Source organism: Brachyistius frenatus, unplaced genomic scaffold (assembly GCF_029030835.1).
Source record: "Brachyistius frenatus isolate BFR_SWC_R1_liver_20210118 unplaced genomic scaffold, ASM2903083v1 Contig_212, whole genome shotgun sequence".
NCBI classification, from domain to species: domain Eukaryota; kingdom Metazoa; phylum Chordata; class Actinopteri; family Embiotocidae; genus Brachyistius; species Brachyistius frenatus.
In genome coordinates, this window is record NW_027210811.1 from 485001 (window position 1) to 505259 (window position 20259).

Genomic DNA, 20259 nt, shown 5'->3' on the forward strand with positions numbered 1-20259 from the left:
GTCCCAGGAAAGCTCGCCTCTCCTGCTTCTCTACCAGGTTGAGTAAAAGGCAATTAAACTAAAGAAACAGCCCAGTTTGTTTGTGTACAGAGTCACCAAATCTAGCAGAAACAGACACCGGTGACATAATGACACAACAGTCCACAGATCAATTCAAAAGCTTTTGTTGTCTTTCCTAACTGTACCCATTATATCTATCACATCATTCAGAGGATCAGACTTTCTGTAACTTCATTGCACCCTGTTGATTTCATGAAATATGTGATATCAGATTTATCCACAGTTTACTCTTGTGTATGTTGTTGCACCTGCGATCATTACAAGTTTTCACAGCTTGAGGTTGTAAAGATTCGTGTTGACCTTGAGCTCTGTTCGGTAACAAAAACATCTCATTATAAAATAACTTCCATCCCGAGTGTGAAACTCAGTGACGGAGGCGACAAAAGGAGATTAAAAAAACACACGATTCCAAGCAATAAGAAATACGCCGCAGCACGTCGCCTGATTGATAAGGAGCCGAACCAGAAGCAGGCGCATTTGAAATGCCAAATAAGATTGGTGTCGGCCGGGTCAACTGACAGTTAGTTTGAATGCTATGTATATTTATTTTCACACCATTATATGTGGTTGCCTAGATACGAGGGGCGGCTCATCGCTCCCACGGACCGGGCTCTCCTCCTCTCTCTCAACTCGGTGTGTGTGTGTGTGTGTGTGTGTGTGTGTGTGTGTGTGTGTGTGTGTGTGTGTGTGTGTGTGTGTGTGTGTGTGTGTGTGTGTGTGTGTGTGTGTGTGTGTGTGTGTGTGTGTGTGTGTGTGTGCGTATCAGATAAGTCAGACACCCACTGCAGGCGTTGTGTCACAGCAGCGTTCTGTTGTACTGACAGGAATAGAAAGAGGAGGATGAGGACTAAAAGATGAAGCTCGTGGTTGTGGAAAGGTCACCTCTGTGCAGCCTCACATCCTCATCGGGGGAGTGGGCTGCACAGATTTCAGCTGTCTATAACACGCCTTGAGGAGAAAAGTGTGAGTCTGAATAAGACCAAATGTAACTTTATCAATTTTGTGTCTGCATTTAATACAATTTAAGTTTTTTACAGACTTTTGGATGCAGAAAAGATTCTCCATCATTTCCTTTTTAAATCTTGATGCACTGCTGATCCACTTACATATGTATCCTCATTCAGAGTTCACTGATCCTATTCTTCCCCACGTCTCTCTGTACTGTCTGACTTTGTCCACAAGAGGGCAGGAGAGTCCGGTCCTCAGCAGCAGCCCTGCCTGTCCTCTGAGCTCGGCTGTAATTGTATCTCTCAGAGAGTAATCTTGTTTACCAGAGGGGGGTGGTCCTGCTGTGTGTACAGCCGTAACCTCACACACACTCGTCTGACTTTTGCTCTAAATTAACAAGCACTCACTACCTTAATGACATCCCTAAATAAATCAAGCGGACTCATAAGGAGCCTGGGCTAAATGAATGTTCTCATTATGAGCCCACTGTAGAGACGGTAATGTGAGCGGAGATTACACTCATAACACTGCACAGACGAATGTGAGGACAGGTGGACCCTAAGACCTGCTTGTCAGTCCGGTAACAACTGAACATGTGCTTTAAATGTTTGGATCATAAAGAGTTAAAAGTCAAAAACATGACCCCTCGTTAAAGGCCAGTGGGAGCTGACTGTACAGACTTTTTCTGGGTTTCTGGTGGACATAAACTTTGACTCAATGTCTTTTCTTCGCTGGCAGCTGGAACAACAGTCAGGAGCTTTCAACCTCTGAACTTTCACCTCCTCTATTATTCAAAAAGACCATTTTGTTTGTTGGACTCTTACACTGAAGATGTTTTTCATCAAGCAGAGGTTTTTATTTTTCCTCCCAGACGCTCACATGGGAATTGTTGAACTGTTGGGTTCTTCTATAAATGTTCAGTTGGAAGGACTTTACTGTGCTAGGAGCCCTGATGTAACCTGTTGTGTTCTGATTCGGAGCTATATACATACAATTTAATTTAATTTAATGTAATTGAATCAAACTGCATTGAATTAAATTGAATTAAACTGCGTTAAATTAAATGTAATTAATGAAATTGAATTGAATTGAATGAATTAAATTGAACTGAATGAATTGAATTGAATTGAATTAATGAAATTGAATTGAATTGAATTAAATTGAATTGAATTGAATTGAATTGAATTGAATTGAATTGAATTGAATTGAATTACTTTGAAAATACTGTGCAGGACAGTGTTTGCCCCATGGATGAAAGAAGACAGAAGAAACTATTGTTTTGCTGTGTACCTTAAATGTGTGTGTGTGTGTGTGTGTGTGTGTGTGTGTGTGTGTGTGTGTGTGTGTGTGTGTGTGTGTGTGTGTGTGTGTGTGTGTGTGTGTGTGTGTGTGTGTGTGTGTGTGTGTGTGTGTGTGTGTGTGTGTGTGTGTGTGTGTGTGTGTGTGTGTGTTTTATGCTCGACTACATCAGTCATAATGAGGTAAAACAATCGTTTGCTTTCCTATTGTAGGAGGACACATGTAAACTTTTCAGTACTTAACATCCTTGATTATCATAAAAAAAAATCACGTCATGCTGAATGCTGACTTGAAGAAAACATATCGAAGCAAACAGAGAGACGTTATACTCACCAGTGTTCCCTTTATTCCAGGTGGACCTTGTGGTCCTGGTAACCCGCTCTCACCCTGAAAAACAGGAGCACAGGGACTGTGTTATTAACTTCAACTCACCAGCAATTCTGACACTTGTTACTTTCAGATCAGATTTTACCAGAGGTCCCTGAGGGCCCGCTTCGCCAGGAGGTCCCCGGACACCCTGCAGAAGACAACGTGACAGGAAGACATGATGCATTAAACTGCATAAAGGTTTCAGCTCACTTTCAGTCACATTTATTTCATGGATTTTATTGCTATGTATTTCCTGGAAAATGCTGTAACACTTGTCATTCACATGATGTTTTTATACAAACATCATTCAGTGGTGAGTTACAGCTGAGTCCACTCAAACAGGGATCTGTGAAAAGGTGGAGGTGTTGTCCAATAAGGTTGGGCTGTTTGATCTCACTGTTTTCAAGGGGATTATTTCTTCATTAGGAAATCGGTCCTCTGATACCTGTAGACTGTGTTGGCTGGATGTGGACTGACTGAGCCACAATCTGTTGTTTACAGAACTCTAACATTGCTCGTGTTGAAATAACCACATCTTTGCATTGATAGATCCGACCAGCACACCTGGGAACTTTGGCTTGCAGCATGTCCCCGCCCCCTTTTGGGGGAAGTGACTCTCGCCGTAGACTTTAATGTAAAATAGCGTTACAATTAGCGAGTTCATAAATGACCTAAAACCACCATGTCAAGTATATTTATGTCCACTTTGCCAGCAATAGAACAGACTAGATAGACCAAAAAGCTCAATTGGATCCGTCTTCAGTCTCCTCAGGCCGGCATCCAGCTGGTGCTATAAACCCACTCAGTGGTCAGAGGTGTCCAACGTGGACATCTGCTTTACCTTACTGGATCTCCAGGTGAGCAAACTACAAGTGAATTATTTTACTTTTCAGTGCTGCTCTACAGATCTAACAGAGCTAACATCAGCAGTGTGCTCCAACAACAGTCTGAGCTCCATTATAACGCACAGCGTGCCAATGTCATCCCTTCTAAAGTGGTGCCATGAAGTCCTTCTATCAGGATCTTTTTTAGGACAGGTCACTGGAAAAAATGAGAGATTTTTCACATGATTGTTGGTGCAACTAGCTACACAGCAACTCTTGAACAAAACGTTATCATTTAGGTTAGGTTAGGTTAGGTAGTTACTTTATTAATCCCCAAGGGGAAATTTTTTTTCGCTACAGAAGCAATAAGATAATATAGAATAATAAAAAGCAATAAAATAGCAGTAAAAAATATAAAAAAGAAAATGCACAGTATATACAGTACAGTATATATATATATTATATACAATATAAACTAGTTAGTTTAAAATACAATTTCAGAGAAAAGTCTTAACTTCCTCCGTTAATGCCATTCGTTTCCCCCAGAAAGGGGCGTGGTGGTGATACAATGCCGGTCTGATCTATGTAATAGTGTCTACAGTAACTTAAAAGTATTTAATCAAAGGATTAGCAATGCAAACATACAGTATATTGTATTGAGGCAGCAAAACTGAATAATGTACCTGAAACAAAAAACTTCAGCTAAAACTAAAAATGACTGCTTAGTTCCCAGTATCTCTGCTGTGTGAGCTGCTGTTCATTTCGAGCACCTTTAGGACTTCTCATCAAAGCTGGTTTGAAAGTTGATCCTGACAACTCATTCTTGTGACCGTCTCACCTCAAGGTCCATTTACTGGATTCACTTTGTTAACGGAGTCTGTGTGATATGGTTGAAAGCTCCAGAACAAGCAGGCAAGCGGACCTCGAATGGAGTCTGTTTTGTAAACGGCTGTTTCTGAGGTCATGAATAAGTTCAAGAACTGCTGCCTCAGCACTTTGTTACACTAACGTGCCTGAACGCTTCATTTAGACTCCTTAAAGAGGCATTTCACCACCACTGGTGAGTGAAACAAACACACAAGTCACCCGTTCTGTAAACACAAAGGAAGAAATGTTTCTCCTTCAAACCTCTTAAGTCTCAGAATTATCACCTGACTCTGCAGTTCCCTCCACTCTGGATCCTTTTAGCATCTTTCAGTTCATTGTTTTGGATTCATACTTCTGTACATCCACTCTTCTTTCACTGCCGCAAAACTCTGTCTTGTGAAATGCTGTGTCGTGTTCTTTATTAATCAATTCTGTATCTTTGATGAAGTTTATTTTCCATCCCTCAAAGAACAGAGCTTGATGTATTGATCATCTGATGGTGTGATCACTTTTCTGCCTGATTGGACTTTCAATACATCTGATCTGAAGTGTTTTAGAGCTCCATGCACTGCCCCTTTAAAGACCTTCCACCTCGCCATGACATGATGCTGAGAAAGACCCTCTTTACTTTAAACTTGTGACCCTTGACCTAGTTCTGGTGCCATGTTTCCCACCAAAACAAAGCTGCTAAGAATCACTACTTACTTCTCAGACTAATGACTGATGAAGAGTGCAGAATCCTAAATATTTCTTCTGTTTTTAAATGTCTCTAAACTTTCTGATTATTTCCAGGTTTACATGAAAATCTGACAGATTACAGATGCAGTCCCAGATGTTTGAAAATGGGATTGGGCCTAAAGGTCCCTGAACCTGATGAAGTTAAGGCCAGTAGATGACAACTTTTGTGCTGCAGGATGAACTGAATGTTTCCCAGTAATAAAAAGGTCTGTTACTATTTCTATGTCTCAGCAAACATATCATTTGAAAAGTATCTTGTAAACTGAGGAGATATTCTGGTGTAGCGTGATTAAGTAAACATGAATAGAGGGCCATGTGTTCATTATTTGACAGATGTTAGTTTATGATTCCGCACTTCAGTTTGTGCGGAAGCAGCTGTGTTGAAGCTGCGACTCCTGTCTGGATCATCCCGGAGGATCAAAGTGTTTTTGGGATTCAGACGATGTGAACTCCACCACGGATACCTTTGCTGTGCGTGTGTTTGTGATGAAGTCGGTTTAATCCTTTGGCTTTGAATTAGTCTGACAGATGCTGTTTTCAGCAGGTGTCTGACATGGTGGCTTTACTTCATCCGGGCTGTTCAACATCCTGCATGCTCTCTGTCTTCCTGTCCTAATGTTTCTATCTGGAAACATTTCACTCGGTGTCATATTTCAGCGTGAGATCAACCATGATGAGGAATTACTGTCCAATTTAATGTTGATTCAACATCATCAACACTCAACTATTCGCCCTGATTCATGGTCTGAGGATTTTTAGGCCCCAGTGAGAAAGTCCTGCAGAAAACGCCTCAAAGTTTTCCTGGTAAAAACACGATCAGGCTGATAACAAATATTTTACTCCCCAAATATTCACAAACACATTAGAGTGAGGCGGGTCCTGCATCCAGAGTTTGTATTGTTCATCCATCTCTCAGCAACGTACCCGCAGCCTGCAGTTGGATGAGGATATACGATCACCGCCGGGTTACTGAAACACCATCCTACCTTCAGCCTGAGGGGAGCAAAGGGCAGACTGGGGACAGGGTGGGACGACAGATGGACTGAGAGGGACGACAGACGGACTGATGAGAGGATGAGGAGGTGGAGCGACGAGACGAGGAGGGGAGGTCTCCGCTGAACAAGAGGATTCTTCATCATTTTTTTCCTCAACAGATTCATTTTCTGTTTTTCTGCTTTAACTGGTCGCCTTGTGGGTGACTGAGAAAAAAACAAAAGTTCTGGTGTAGTGGGGGTCAACAGGGGCCTCACGGGGGGTTTATCCAGCCATGGGTACAATTCACAATGATTCACAAGTTTCCAAACTCCCAACTTACTGCTTACTATGCAGAAGTGTGTCTTCTATTCTTCTAGAGTTTGTCTCTATGAGGCTGATTTCAGTGTGACTGAGACTTTTGTGTTATGTGGTGAGGGGATCAACGAACCCACATGCAGACACACGGCAAAATCTCTTAGGAAGCAGGTCTTTTATTCCCCGGGCAGTGAGGCAAACAGGAAATGCACACCAAGAGTCTGTGTCAATTTGCGCTTCGCCAAACGAGGGAATCCCCGGGGTTCCCCTTGACACGTGGCCGGGTGACCTGGCCGAACGGCGATGCTCTGCTGGGGGAATCCCCAGATCTCTCCTCAGCGAGCTGATTGGCTGGATCGACTGTGTGACGTCCGCGACTCGACACAGGATCGCCCCAAACCTCGACAGCGGATCTCCGAGGAACGCACTGGAGGGTCTCTTCGTGCAGGTGATGCCCGTGGCTCGACACTGGACGGAACCGGCAGGGTCGACTGTGTGACACTCGTAGCTCGACACAGGATTGCCAAGATACAGCAGATGATCTCCGAGGAACGATCTGGAATCTTCTTCGTTCAGGTGGATGCCCGTGGCCCGACACTGAACGGCAGGAAACAGGAAACAGGTCAGAATCGTAATCTCAACAACGGGAGACGGAACGGATTTACTGGACGGGTTGACGGGTCGGCAACGGACGAACTGACACCGGATGGGCAGGAGACTAGGGTATAAGTAGCAGACGGCGTAATCAATTGGAATGCCGCTCAGCTGTGCTGCCGGAGAGGTGCAGTAGTGGACGGTGCTTGGAGGAGGGTACTGCTGAGGGAGAAAAACAGACAGGGAAATGACAGGACACAGGAGGAAAGGTATTCGGGGGTTAAACAGGGGAAAACACACTAGGAACAGACAGGAATCCTAACATTTTGTCTCTTATCCAGAGTGAGATTACAGGACCTGCTGTCTCATCATGTCACGAAGGACTTCACCTAAAAGACAAAGACACCTTTGCTGTGTTCCAGTTGTTCTACTTGTGTTCCAGATGTTCTATTTGCATTCCAGATGTTCTACTTGCGTTCCAGATGTTCTACTCGCATTCCAGATGTTGTACTTGTGTTCCAGATGTTGTACTTTGTGTTCCAGTTGTTGTACTTGTGTTCCAGATGTTCTACTTGTGTTCCAGATGTTCTACTTGCGTTCCAGATGTTGTACATGTGTTCCAGATGTTGTACTTGTGTTCCAGATGTTGTACTTGTGTTCCAGATGTTGTACATGTGTTCCAGTTGTTGTACTTGTGTTCCAGATGTTCTACTTGCATTCCAGATGTTCTACTTGTGTTCCAGATGTTCTACTTGTGTTCCAGTTGTTGTACTTGTGTTCCAGATGTTCTACTTGCATTCCAGATATTATACTTGTGTTCCAGATGTTCTACTTGTGTTCCAGATGTTCTACTTGTGTTCCAGTTGTTGTACTTGTGTTCCAGATGTTCTACTTGCATTCCAGATGTTCTACTTGCGTTCCAGATGTTCTACTTCTGTTCCAGTTGTTCTACTTGTGTTCCAGATGTTCTACTTGTGTTCCAGATGTTCTACTTGCGTTCCAGTTGTTCTACTTGTGTTCCAGTTGTTCTACTTGTGTTCCAGATGTTCTATTTGCGTTTCAGTTGTTCTGCTTGTGTTCCAGATGTTGCACTTGTGTTCCAGTTGTTCTACTTGTGTTCCAGATGTTCTACTTGCATTCCAGATATTATACTTGTGTTCCAGATGTTCTACTTGTGTTCCAGATGTTCTACTTGTGTTCCAGTTGTTGTACTTGTGTTCCAGATGTTCTACTTGCATTCCAGATGTTCTACTTGCGTTCCAGATGTTCTACTTGTGTTCCAGTTGTTCTACTTGTGTTCCAGATGTTCTACTTGCATTCCAGATGTTCTACTTGTGTTCCAGATGGTCTACTTGCATTCCAGTTGTTCTACTTGTGTTCCAGTTGTTCTACTTGTGTTCCAGATGTTCTATTTGCGTTTCAGTTGTTCTGCTTGCGTTCCAGATGTTGTACTTGTGTTCCAGTTGTTCTACTTGTGTTCCAGATGTTCTACTTGCGTTCCAGATGTTCTACTTGCATTCCAGATGTTGTACTTGTGTTCCAGATGTTGTACTTGTGTTCCAGTTGTTGTACTTGTGTTCCAGATGTTCTACTTGTGTTCTAGATTTTGTACTTGTGTTCCAGTTGTTCTGCTTGTGTTCCAGATGTTGTACTTGTGTTCCAGTTATTCTACTTGTGTTCCAGTTGTTGTACTTGTGTTCCAGATGTTCTACTTGTGTTCCAGATGTTCTACTTGTGTTCCAGATGTTCTACTTGTGTTCCAGATGTTGTACTTGTGTTCCAGTTGTTCTGCTTGTGTTCCAGATGTTGTACTTGTGTTCCAGTTGTTCTACTTGTGTTCCAGTTGTTCTACTTGTGTTCCAGTTGTTCTACTTGTGTTCCAGTTGTTGTATTTGTGTTCCAGATGTTGTACTTGTGTTCCAGATGTTGTACTTGTGTTCTAGTTGTTCTACTTGTGTTCCAGTTGTTCTACTTGTGTTCCAGATGTTGTACTTGTGTTCCAGATGTTGTACTTGTGTTCCAGTTGTTGTACTTGTGTTCCAGTTGTTCTACTTGTGTTCTAGATGTTCTACTAGTGTTCCAGATGTTCTACTTGTGTACTAACACTACCAGTACCAGGATGAAGCACTCAGAACGCTACAAACAAGAAGTGTGAAACACTTTCCACCCTAAACGGTCGCCATCTTGGCTCCGTAGAGCCATAAAGCACATTAAAGGATTTTCAAATTAAAAGCGTGTGAGGAAGCTGCAGCTGTTCCTGAACACAAAGTGTTTGTTCTCCGCTGCTGCTGGACAGAAGAATCAGTGTGTTTATTGAGTGTTAAATAGAGGACACAAAAACACACTGATTTCTGGGTAAAATAATGAAAGCAGCAGATGTTTTGGAGGCTGATGTGTTCACATGATGAGGTCATTTCCTGTCAGTGCAGAACAACAGTGTGTGATTTGAAACAACACTACTCTGTTAAATAGTCTTGTACTACACAGTAAGAGTCCCAGCATGGAAAAGAACTATTAGTTTGTGTACTGAGGGAAGTTTGACATCTGAAAAACAGCACTTGTCTGCTTCCAGTATGTAAAACAACTCTACCAACCAAAAACTGAAATCTACCCTGTTTATATATTTCATCTCCAAAGGCGGGTCTCTATAAAAATGTCCAAAGACAAAAACAAAATAGTGATCTGTTCAGACTCTAAAATCTTAAAACAGTTGATCAAAGCATCCCCTAAAAAATTTTAAAAAAAAATACATAAATCAATCTCTAATGTCCAGACATGATTCACCAGCGTCACACTGATGCAGAGTATCTGAAGCTGAGAGATTTGTTTGCCTGTCTGACAATCAGACACCTTGAAATGAACCCGGAGACAATTTTATGCAGCTTCGATTACAGCGTAATAACAACCAGAACAACGTAGTATAATAAAACTATTTACAGTAATAAAAGCTGCATCCAGGGTGTAAGTTTGCCGGCGCTGCATGTAAACATCGACCTGATTAAAGAGGGAGGTTTTGGCTTCGATGCAGCGGGGAGCTGCTCAGCACGCGATGCTGCCTGTGCACGTACACAAGCTCTACAACACAACACGGACAAAGACCATGTCAGCAAAAATACATGTAACTTGGTGTCTGGATATTAACGCACACACGAAACACAAGCGTCCCTGTCTGTGTGTGTGCATATATGTTGCTAGTACACACTGCCTCCTATAAAGTGTGAGAGGGTGTGTGGTTGTGGGGTGTGACACTATTGAGTTTACCAGGCTGACACTTACAGACAGGACGTAAAAGTGTGAGCAGTTAAGAGTTACAGCAGCTTTCAGCTCGAACATTTACAGTAAACCTTCTATAGGAATGAAGTTAAAGTCCACTCTTCTTCACTGATATAAAAGTATATTCGACCCACATTATAGTCAGAGAATAACCATGAAGTTTAACCAGCTGTTTGCAGAGTATAACACATTATGACCAACCATCATCCATCAGTGATGTCATCATCCATCAGTGATGTCATCATCCATCAGTGATGTCATCGTTGGTTTGTGAACGTTATGAATCCTCCAGTTCAGATTCTGTCCGTCACCATCTTTGCTAGTTCGGAGCGGTTTGGAGCAGGAAGTGACCATATTTGGACGAGCTGGGGGAGGAGCCAGCGGTGGATCTGACCTATCTGATTAGAAACCTGACGATACTACGTCCCGCCCACCGATAGCTGTAACCTGACTGCACCACAGGCCTGTCAATCAAACAGACACGCCCCCTAAAACAGGTCTTCTTGAATCTTCTTTTCTAATGAATGAGGGATTATTTTCAGATGGACCTCCAGAAAACTAATAAGAAGGAGTGACTTTAGCTAACAACACCGAGATAACTGATGGACACATTTTATTCACTTTGGATTTGATGACAGAAGTTGAATGGGAGTCTAAGACACTTCTGCATCGGAACCATTTTTCAAACCCGGAACCTGCGAACACTTTTATATACCATCTGTGATTATAACACATTTCTATATCTATGGTGCTGCTAACATATTTGCTGTGCATGTTTGGTGGACATGCTGCTGCGAGGTTCAACATTTTCTTCATTAGATGTATTTGTGAAATGTAAACTGCCAATTTATGTCAACAATGCCCACCGCTACTCGATGGATCCATCCCCTCGACTCTAAATCTTACTGCTCTGCATTAAAGTCACTGCACCTCCTGCAACAGTATGAGACGTGCTTTTCCCATGTTGGCTGCTCCGTCTTAATAACCCTGAGGCAGGCAGGTCTTTACATGTGTGAGTCGCAAAAGAAACACAGCTGGATTGTTGCGGTGGTGAGATTAAAAAAATAAGCAATTTCATTCAGTGATTTGGAGACGCACAAATAGACTGACAGACTGAGACATCCCATCTTTCAAGTTTAAAGTGTGGGTCAAGCTCCGAAGCCGTTGGATCCTAACACAACATATTACACTGTGTAAGGCACATCTGTCACATTTTGAGATCAGGTACATGTGATAAAAACGAATCCAAGAGTCTCTGAATACAATGCACAGCTATCATCACAGACTGAAGAGTACTCCAAACATTGGTGGAATGCCCCTTTAACATAATGGGCTTCCAAAGACCTTCAACAGTCCTTTACAATGTGTTTCTTAAAATAAAAACCAAACACACCTCAAAGCTTCCCTGTGGAGTTACTGATCTCTAGCAGCACTGTCGAGCTGTTTTTCTACAGTCGGAAACAAACTGACTGATCTACAGGATCAAAGATACGCGCTAACAAAGGCCGATGCTGAATTCAAAAAAATACTTTTAAACTGGCTTTGTAAATGTTTTATGAAGTAAGAAAATGCACTCAACACATGAAAAAACAAAAAATCTGTTGGAGGAGCAACACTGAATGTAAACATAACGTTTGACCTGTAACTTCTTCTGTGGAAAATAAGGTCAAAGATTGTGTCTGTCCAGTTTAATTTACCTTTCGAACAATATCCCATCATGGACGGTTCAAAGAGAAATATAGTCAGTAATGTCAGGAAAAGACATCAAATGTGACCAAAAGGTAAGAAATCACTTCTTGTTTTTATGAACAGGAAGTGATTTCCCCAGGAGATGGTCTTTCAGTGTGTGAACGTCTCTAAGTCAGCTATTCAGGGAATTAATTAGAAAAGATTTGCAGCCCATATTTTCAGTATATTGCTTTTTCTTTTTTTGTATTTAGCTGTTTTGTATGGCTGTAATATTTCTATATAACAGATCAGATCATTTATTACAACCTGACTGCTCATCAGGCACAAAACCACAGGACAGCTTTTACCATTGTATGAGTGTGTGTGTGTGTGTGTGTGTGTGTGTGTGTGTGTGTGTGTGTGTGTGTGTGTGTGTGTGTGTGTGTGTGTGTGTGTGTGTGTGTGTGTGTGTGTGTGTGTGTGTGTGTGTGTGTGTGTGTGTGTGTGTGTGTGTGTGTGTGTGTGTGTGTGTGTGTGTGTGTGTGGGCAGTGAGTTTACTGCAGCAATTAATCTTTGTCTCCTGTTCATGTCCTGATTACATTTTCCTTCAAATCTTTATGGGACCACTTCAAAGGTTTTGGCTCGTTGTATCAGGAGGGTGTGGAGTTAACGGAGAGCACCGCTGACAAATCATCCTCCAATGACTTGTATTAACACAGAGATGCATTCACATATTTAAGATCGGCAATACATACAATCAGCATGAACTCACCGGGGCACCTTGAGCTCCAGCAGCACCCGTCGGCCCGGCATCGCCCCTCACGCCCTGAGGACACAACACACAGACAATGTCAACGCCAGAGAGAGGCATCATCATTTATCCTGATTTAAACACCAGAGAGATGTAGACAACAATAGATAGAGAGTCAGGTCACAGAAACATGGTGCACCTGCTTCATGCACTCCGGCAGCATGCTAACAGTTTGTATTTACAAACTTAAAGTACTTTGTCCAGTATTCTTAAAGCGTCTTCACAGCGTCTGTTTCTAAGAAGAGCGTCCATGACGGCTGAAGACAGTCTGGATTGCAGCGGCTGAGCTACGTTCAGTTCAAGAGGTGTGCGCTCACACTCGATGGCACGTCTCCACCACCTGGTCACGGTGAGCAAATGATGTCACAGATGTCCAGTCAGAGATCTGGGGGAAGTAGTTACAGTTTTTCACCATCGCTAAGACACATTTCTTGAAACCTTTTCTCCAAACTGTGAGCACAAAACCCAAAATCTTCAAACTACATTCACAAAACCTCTCAATCTTCTTGCAAAAACGAACATTCGCCGTAAAACAGTTCAATGTGTTAACAACCAAACTATGTTGTCAGATCAGACTCCACGCCGGTCAGAATTAAGACACTGCTGATCAGTCATCACACACTGCATCAACAAATAGAAAACACAACATTCAGAGCGTGAAGCTCCAGAAAAACAGGTTTGTTTACGATGCAGTGAATTAATTTAGAATTTCCAAAAGAAGAAAATGTCTCATAACTCAGCGGATTCTTCATTTTAGTACAAATTTCAGTTGTGGAAAAGAACAAAGACGAAATGTAAATCAGAAGATGTTTCGTTGGAGGACGCGGTCGATGATCCGAAGGATGACACTGTTGATTTCCTCCAAATGTTCAGTATGTAACTGCTGTTTGTCAGTCTAACGGTGTTGTTTTGAAGAAGCATATTAACTATGAGGGCTGTTTGAGAACATCAGTGTCCTTCCACATGGGAGTCTATCAATTCTACACAAAGTGAACGCTCAGTTACAAAAGTGGACATGCAGCACCGTACACACAGTGCTGGACTCAGTCTCCTTTATATTGGCAGAGTGATGCACTGAAACATCTGTATGTCCAGTTTATACTGTAAACTTTCAATACTGTAACAGAAGAAATGTTTCCCTGAATCTCTGGATGATGGTGGACACAGAGAATCTGCTGATGTTGGGTTTTACTCTTCGTCCTGCTTCTTTCATCGTCTTTCCTCTTCCTCCATGTCCCCCCTACCCCCTCCCCCCCTCGAATGTGTGATTCAATAAATGGGTTCCGGCTGCTGAGTGTTTGGTTTAGAAATTGAAGTTTAGTGTTTTAGAGATTTAGAAGAACTGCAACGCAGCAGTGCCGCTGCAGAGGAATGCAAACTCGCGACTTTCTGAAGCCAACAGTTTTTGTCTTCAAACGTTATGGACACTGACTCAGGTGACATCCTTTATCTGCCTCCACAGGGATTCTCTGGAGACACCAGAGGTTTTATTCTTTTCATGTCAGTGAGTCCCAAACAACTGGAAACACTCCGTAAAATCGGTGTAATTCCCCTTTAAAAAGAGGGCCCGATCCAAAAAGCTACAAAGAAGCTTTGCTGTCCGAGTATTATGTTTAAGCTCCTCTTTGTAAAACCTTGTATCTGAGCTTGTTGTATCTGGAGGGTTTGTTTGCGTGTGGCGTGTCGTGAGATTTCTTCTGGTAGCGGTTCTGTTCTGACGTGAGTCCTGTGGTCAGAGATCTCGCAGCGGGCCAACGGCTCGTTAAAACAAAAACGAAAAGCAACAAACAAGCACATGTTAAGCCACAACACAACGTGCAAATAAAGTTTTAACCATCTGAAATGCTCTGGGACCTCTGTGTGCTGTTTAACTGTAGTCGCCGGTTGTGTTACGACGTAAGTGCTGTGTGAGCTGCTTCCAGTGCGGACCGCTCTAATACACTGGACCTGGCAAGCAACATGTGAAACAAGCTGTAAAATCTATTCTGGTCCTGCAGCTTTTGCTTTGGTCCCCGCAGAGCTGCGACACAGATGACACTAATGTATGCAAAATGAAACTCCACACATGTTGTACTGTCACAACATCAACACTTCATGTTTCCTCTGACTTCTACAGCAGCAAAGATAAAAAGATACACAAACCATAAACTATTTGACATCAGTTAGATATTGTTGCTGTTTTGTTCTCACTAGAACATGATACTCAAGATCAGGGGTGTCAAACTCACTTTAGTTAAGGGGCCACATACTGCCCACTTTGATCTCAAGTGGGCCAGACCAGTAAATTCATAGCATAATAACGCATACATAACGACAATATTTATCTATGTTTAAATCATTGGTGAAGGTTTTTGGATGATAAACCCTATTTTAAAGGTCTTTCTACAATAAACTAGAAACATAAAGAGCAAAAACTCAGACATCAGCCCACTGTTTATCTGCCCCGGCTCTCCTCTGCAGATTTAACGGGTCACAAAGCGAGCAGCAGCTTCTCCCTCCGGAGCAGACGTCGCATTTACGCTGTTTCTGAAGCAACTACTGGATCGATTAAAAAAAAACAATTACAAAACGTTTGTACTCATAAACCTCCATATTCTCATAGAAATACAATGTATGTCTTTCTGTAATCTTCACACTTAGCAAAGTCATCCGGCGGGCCGAGCCGGACCCCCTGGCGGGCCGGATCCGGCCCGCGGGCCGTATGTTTGACACCCCTGCTCTAGATCCATAAAAAAAAATTTAAAAAAAACTTTAACTAACCGAACCTGGTTGTTAGATATTTTATGATTTTCTTTTTTGTCCACAAACAGCATGAAAATAAGAAGAAAAGCAAAGTGTAATTGTATGTTGTATGTGCTGTGTGTATACTGTCCCACTTTCCTACCGTGTCACTCACAACCAAAAGTCTGCTGTTTCTTTCAGAGGATGTAAACTTCTTTTTTTTTTACATATACATCATATTTTTATATATAATTAATGTAATTAACTCCAAAAGGTAACCAATTTTAATTGGATGTGGGATTCAGTCCTTGTTAACTACATGTGTCACAGAAGAATGAGATATATCAAACTTCAGATACACATTGATGACCTGATAGTAACATCCATCCACTGAAGGTATTTCACCAGACATGTCATACAACCACATTACACCCAGTTCAGCTCCAGTCTGGTGTCTGATCCTTAACTTCTCTTTCTCCCTTTATATTTCCGTCTCTAACCACACTGCCTGCTGTAATAATCCAAATGTACTAAAAATGATCTTTCCAAGGACAATCTTTAAAATAAAAACATAAAGAACAGAACAAGTACATAACTTGATGAATACATATTTCTGGATTCTCAATATCAATATAAAAACTGAAAAAAATAAAATAAAACAAATATTTTTACAGTATTTTTTAAAACTAAACAACAGTAAAGAGGATAATCATTTAAGCCTGGGATCTTTTAAAAGGAGAATATTTGTTTTGTTTTTTTATAAAATCAATTGTAAAACTGACGCAAACAGTGAAGGGCAGAAAGGATTAGTTTAGTGTTTGTACCTGTTAAGCTGCAGAAAACATGGCGTCTACATTGGTGGAGGAGGGAGAGCAAGGTGCGAACTGGAAGTCACGCTGACGGAAAATTACAGCCTTTAACACGAGTTAACGGGACGTCGACTCGCCGACGGCAGCTTCAGGTGGCGAGGTGGTGCTTTAACGTCATTGTTGGCACGACCGTCCTTACGACCGCATCACCGAAGTTTACAACAAGTCACCAACTAAATAACATATGTAATCTAAATGTGTTCATATTGTGGAGCAATTTGCTCTCAAAATATCAAACTTTTTGTTTGCATGATGAGCCGTAATCACCTTTGTCATCCACTGACTTGCTAATTGTCTCAAATATGATACTAGAATTAAACAACATGGATAAAAACATGGTTATGTTTCAAGATATTTAGTAAGAAACCTAGCAAAGATTCTTTCTTTGTGTACTTGGTCCTCATATTCTTCTGTGCAGTAGTTTGTGTCGACTGACTCTTCCTGTTAACTCAGATCATCTGTGGTCTAACTTTAGTCCTGGTTCAGCGCTCTGCATTGCTTCCTGTACGACACCAGAGGTTACCAGGTCCCTCCGACATGTATTTTAAGTGCAGAGCTGTGCATGCTGACAGTGAGGAAACAACTGAATTAGCTCTCCACTGCGTCTGTTTTCTTTTGAAGTGTCTCGCCGCACTACGCACATAAACTATAAGAGCAGCAGACCTCATAATTACACAGTCAGGACGCCCACCACGGCCCAATAAATGACAAGAGGACATAAATCTCTGGGTGTCTAGAAGAAGAGAAAATAGACAAGCGCACAGAGGCAGCTCTGACATTGTTCTTTCATGAACGCAGACCGATCCTCTGCTTCCCGCTGCCACATACTGTTAGACTCACATCTCTGACCTGAACTACACTTGGACAAAGTCTGGTAGGAGATCTGAAGGCAAAGTCAATAAAAGATGAAGACAGCTCGCAGAACAATACAAGAACACACAACAGGATTCATGTCTAACCACATCCTGTTATAGAAAATGATCAAGCTCGCAGCTTGGATGTTCTCTGAGGGTCGGTAGTGAGCTGCTGCTTCATGGACGAGGGTAAGACAGACATGAGACTGACGGGCAGGAAGGTGCAACGTTAGGAAGGATTGTAGGAATTACAGCCTGAAACCTCACCAATGGTCGTGACATTAGCCGAGTGGTTCGGACATCTGACTAAGATGCCAACTGGGGAGGTACTGAGGGCGTATCCAATGGAGAAGGTACCCAGATTATAGATCCCATGAGGCTGGCTTTGGGATACCCCAGCAAGAGCTGGGAAAAGTGGGGACTGGGACACCTGGGGAGGTCTGCGAACCGATAAGTGGCAGCAAATAACATGTTGAAGAAGGATGTGCTGTGGAAGATCAACTGCTGCTCCCTCATGTCAAAAGGATCCAGTTGAGGTGGTTGTGGTTCCTGATGAAGATTCCTCCTGGCCGCCCTTTGGTGGTTTTCTGGGCCGACCCGGAGGGAGGAGACCCCAGCGCCCTAAACAGGCCTCGGGTTGTCCCAGGAGGAGCGTGGCAGATGTTCTTGGGAATTGTTTGATGTTGTATCAGATGTCTCCGTCCTCATAGGGATACTATATTTGTAGTACACGCCTGGATGCACATCGCTTTTAATCACCAGGCAGCCGTGACACTACAAGATGTTGAAGCACTGAGACAGCGATGTGTCTAAAGTCTAAAAACTTGTTGTTGGTGACAACGCATCGTCTCTAACAAGCCAATCAGAACCTGGAAGAGCTGCACTTTATAATACTGTAGTGGATATCTGCTACACTGTCACAGTGAAGGCTGGCATATCTTTGATGGTAAGAGTCAGCATGCTGAAGTGTTTCCAATGACTTTTTAACACCAAGGAAATCCTCCCTATAACAACTATTTCAAGCTGGTTCAGTGTATCATCCCCAGTAAAAGGCACACTGCTTCTCAAGAGACATATTTACAATTCAAACTTTGAAATGTAATTTTTCAGTGCACTGACCAACCAAATTCCATTTATCTCCATTTTAAGATTTGTGGGCAGAAACCATAAAACCTCTGAAAACCTGGACAAACAAACCTGAAACCATCTGCATGGGTACACGTCAATATAATAATAATAATAATAATAATAATAATAATAATAATAATAATAATAATAATAATATTAGTTTAACAGAGATTTACATGTTTTGTGAAGGCGAAAGCAAATCACCCAGAACACCACGATCACCGGAGATGAATGGAGAGCTGTCCGTGCGCTTGTATTAGTTGATTTGCCAAAGCAACTTAACTCAAACCCAGTTTGAGGTTGGATGGATATGATTGGCTGTTATTAGTCAGCTGGTAACTACAAAGCAAATAGATGAGACAGATTTTCATCCAAGTCCCTCAAACAGCTTCTTTTCTACAATATTTATTAAATGATCTCTTCCATTACAGTGTTTGTAAATTTCCTTTAGAAATCCACAAGAGCTTCTTGATAAGTTTGATATCTTCCCTGTCTGAATCAAATATTGCTGAAAGAATGCTCAAGTCTTTTATGCATTTGCTTTTTAGCCTTTATAGTATTAAATGTATTTATGTTTACAAATCTGGAACATCATTGGCTCATTTATTTGCTGTATCACTACCAGGTGACTAATAAGAGCCAATCATATCCATCCAACCTCAAACTATTACTCTGCTGCAGCTTCCTCAACCACACCAACCTCGTTATGTGCTATCTGTAGAATTATTAATTCACCTATTTAACATTCAGAATACGTGCACCGTTGATGTCGGGTGTCTCTGCAGTAATAATCAACAGATGTATTTTATTATACATCGTTCCTCCCGAGCTCCTACATAACTTCCTGTCCAGCCTCTGTGAGCTGATGAACTCCAACCTGGAGTGATGTCACTGTACTCCAGGAAGCATGTCTGTGCACTCTGCTGACATCAGTAGCACATCCTGTATCAGTGCTTATGGCTGGGGGTTCAGAATATGTCGAGGGAGGAACTTCATTTGCTTCACTTGGTGCATTTACACGAGTAAAACAGGAACTAATGTGTCCCATAATGACTGGGATTAATCACCTCATTAGACAGCCTAACGTGAGATGGTGCAGCGGTTACATTAGTTCGGTGTTGTTCTGGAGACGTTTCACTGCGTTGGGATGTCGGAGGGGTCATCTCAGCCACATGAGCTGGAAGTCTGTTTATTTTCTGTATAGGATTTGTTCAGTGATTGACAGCTGGAGCATATCAGGCTAAAACTCCCTTTGTTGAATAATTAGATCAGTAAAATGAGCCAAGATGTTGGAAAAATTCTTGGTCTTTGATAAAAAGTCAAAGGTAAAACGTTAAGCTACGAATCGGGCAGGAATTTCATTATAAAAACGGGAAACAGTTTAAAATTCTGGTTTCTAATCATTTACATTTTTGCCCCTATCACCTGCGTTTCTACAATATTTATTAAGTTATCTCTTCCCTTTACACTGTTTCCTTTAGAAATCAACAAGTGCTTCTTGGTAAGGCAAGTATATCTTTCCCCGTTTGCCAGAATCAAATTCTGCTGAAAGAAAGCACAATCTTTTACGTATTGGCTTCGGTCGCTTTTAAACATCTTTTCTTTTTTTTTCACAATCAGCCTCATCTTTTCTTTTACCTGCAGACTGTGCAGAGCGAAACTTCAACATTGTGGTTTGTTTGCATCTTCAACAATGGAGCAATCTGCATTAAAACATATGACTGAACTTACAGGATCTCTCTGTTTCTACATTAAAGGGACACTGAGAAACTCACTGAAAGAAATATTTACAGCTACAAACGATCGCAAAAAAAGAAAAGACAAATGCAACGAAACCATCTCTGCTCCAGTTTACTGGATCTGACAAAGTCCCAACCTGATAAAGCTCCTGAGGGTTGAGTCTTTGTGTGATTTTGGAACCTTTCAAATTATTTATTCAGCCGTG

General features: G+C 41.9%; 1 protein-coding gene across 1 annotated transcript in view; it reads right to left on the reverse strand.

The window, feature by feature from the left end:
• The window catches only part of LOC138633234 (collagen alpha-1(XXI) chain), a 67937-nt gene that overhangs the window by 27094 nt on the left and 20584 nt on the right, over positions 1 to 20259 (reverse strand). The window contains exons 18-20 of the mRNA XM_069719348.1: positions 12704 to 12757; positions 2780 to 2824; positions 2641 to 2694 (exon numbers count right to left, since the gene is read on the reverse strand). Of these exons, the coding sequence (XP_069575449.1) occupies positions 2641 to 2694; positions 2780 to 2824; positions 12704 to 12757 (153 nt within the window). The remainder of the gene's footprint in view (positions 1 to 2640; positions 2695 to 2779; positions 2825 to 12703; positions 12758 to 20259) is intronic.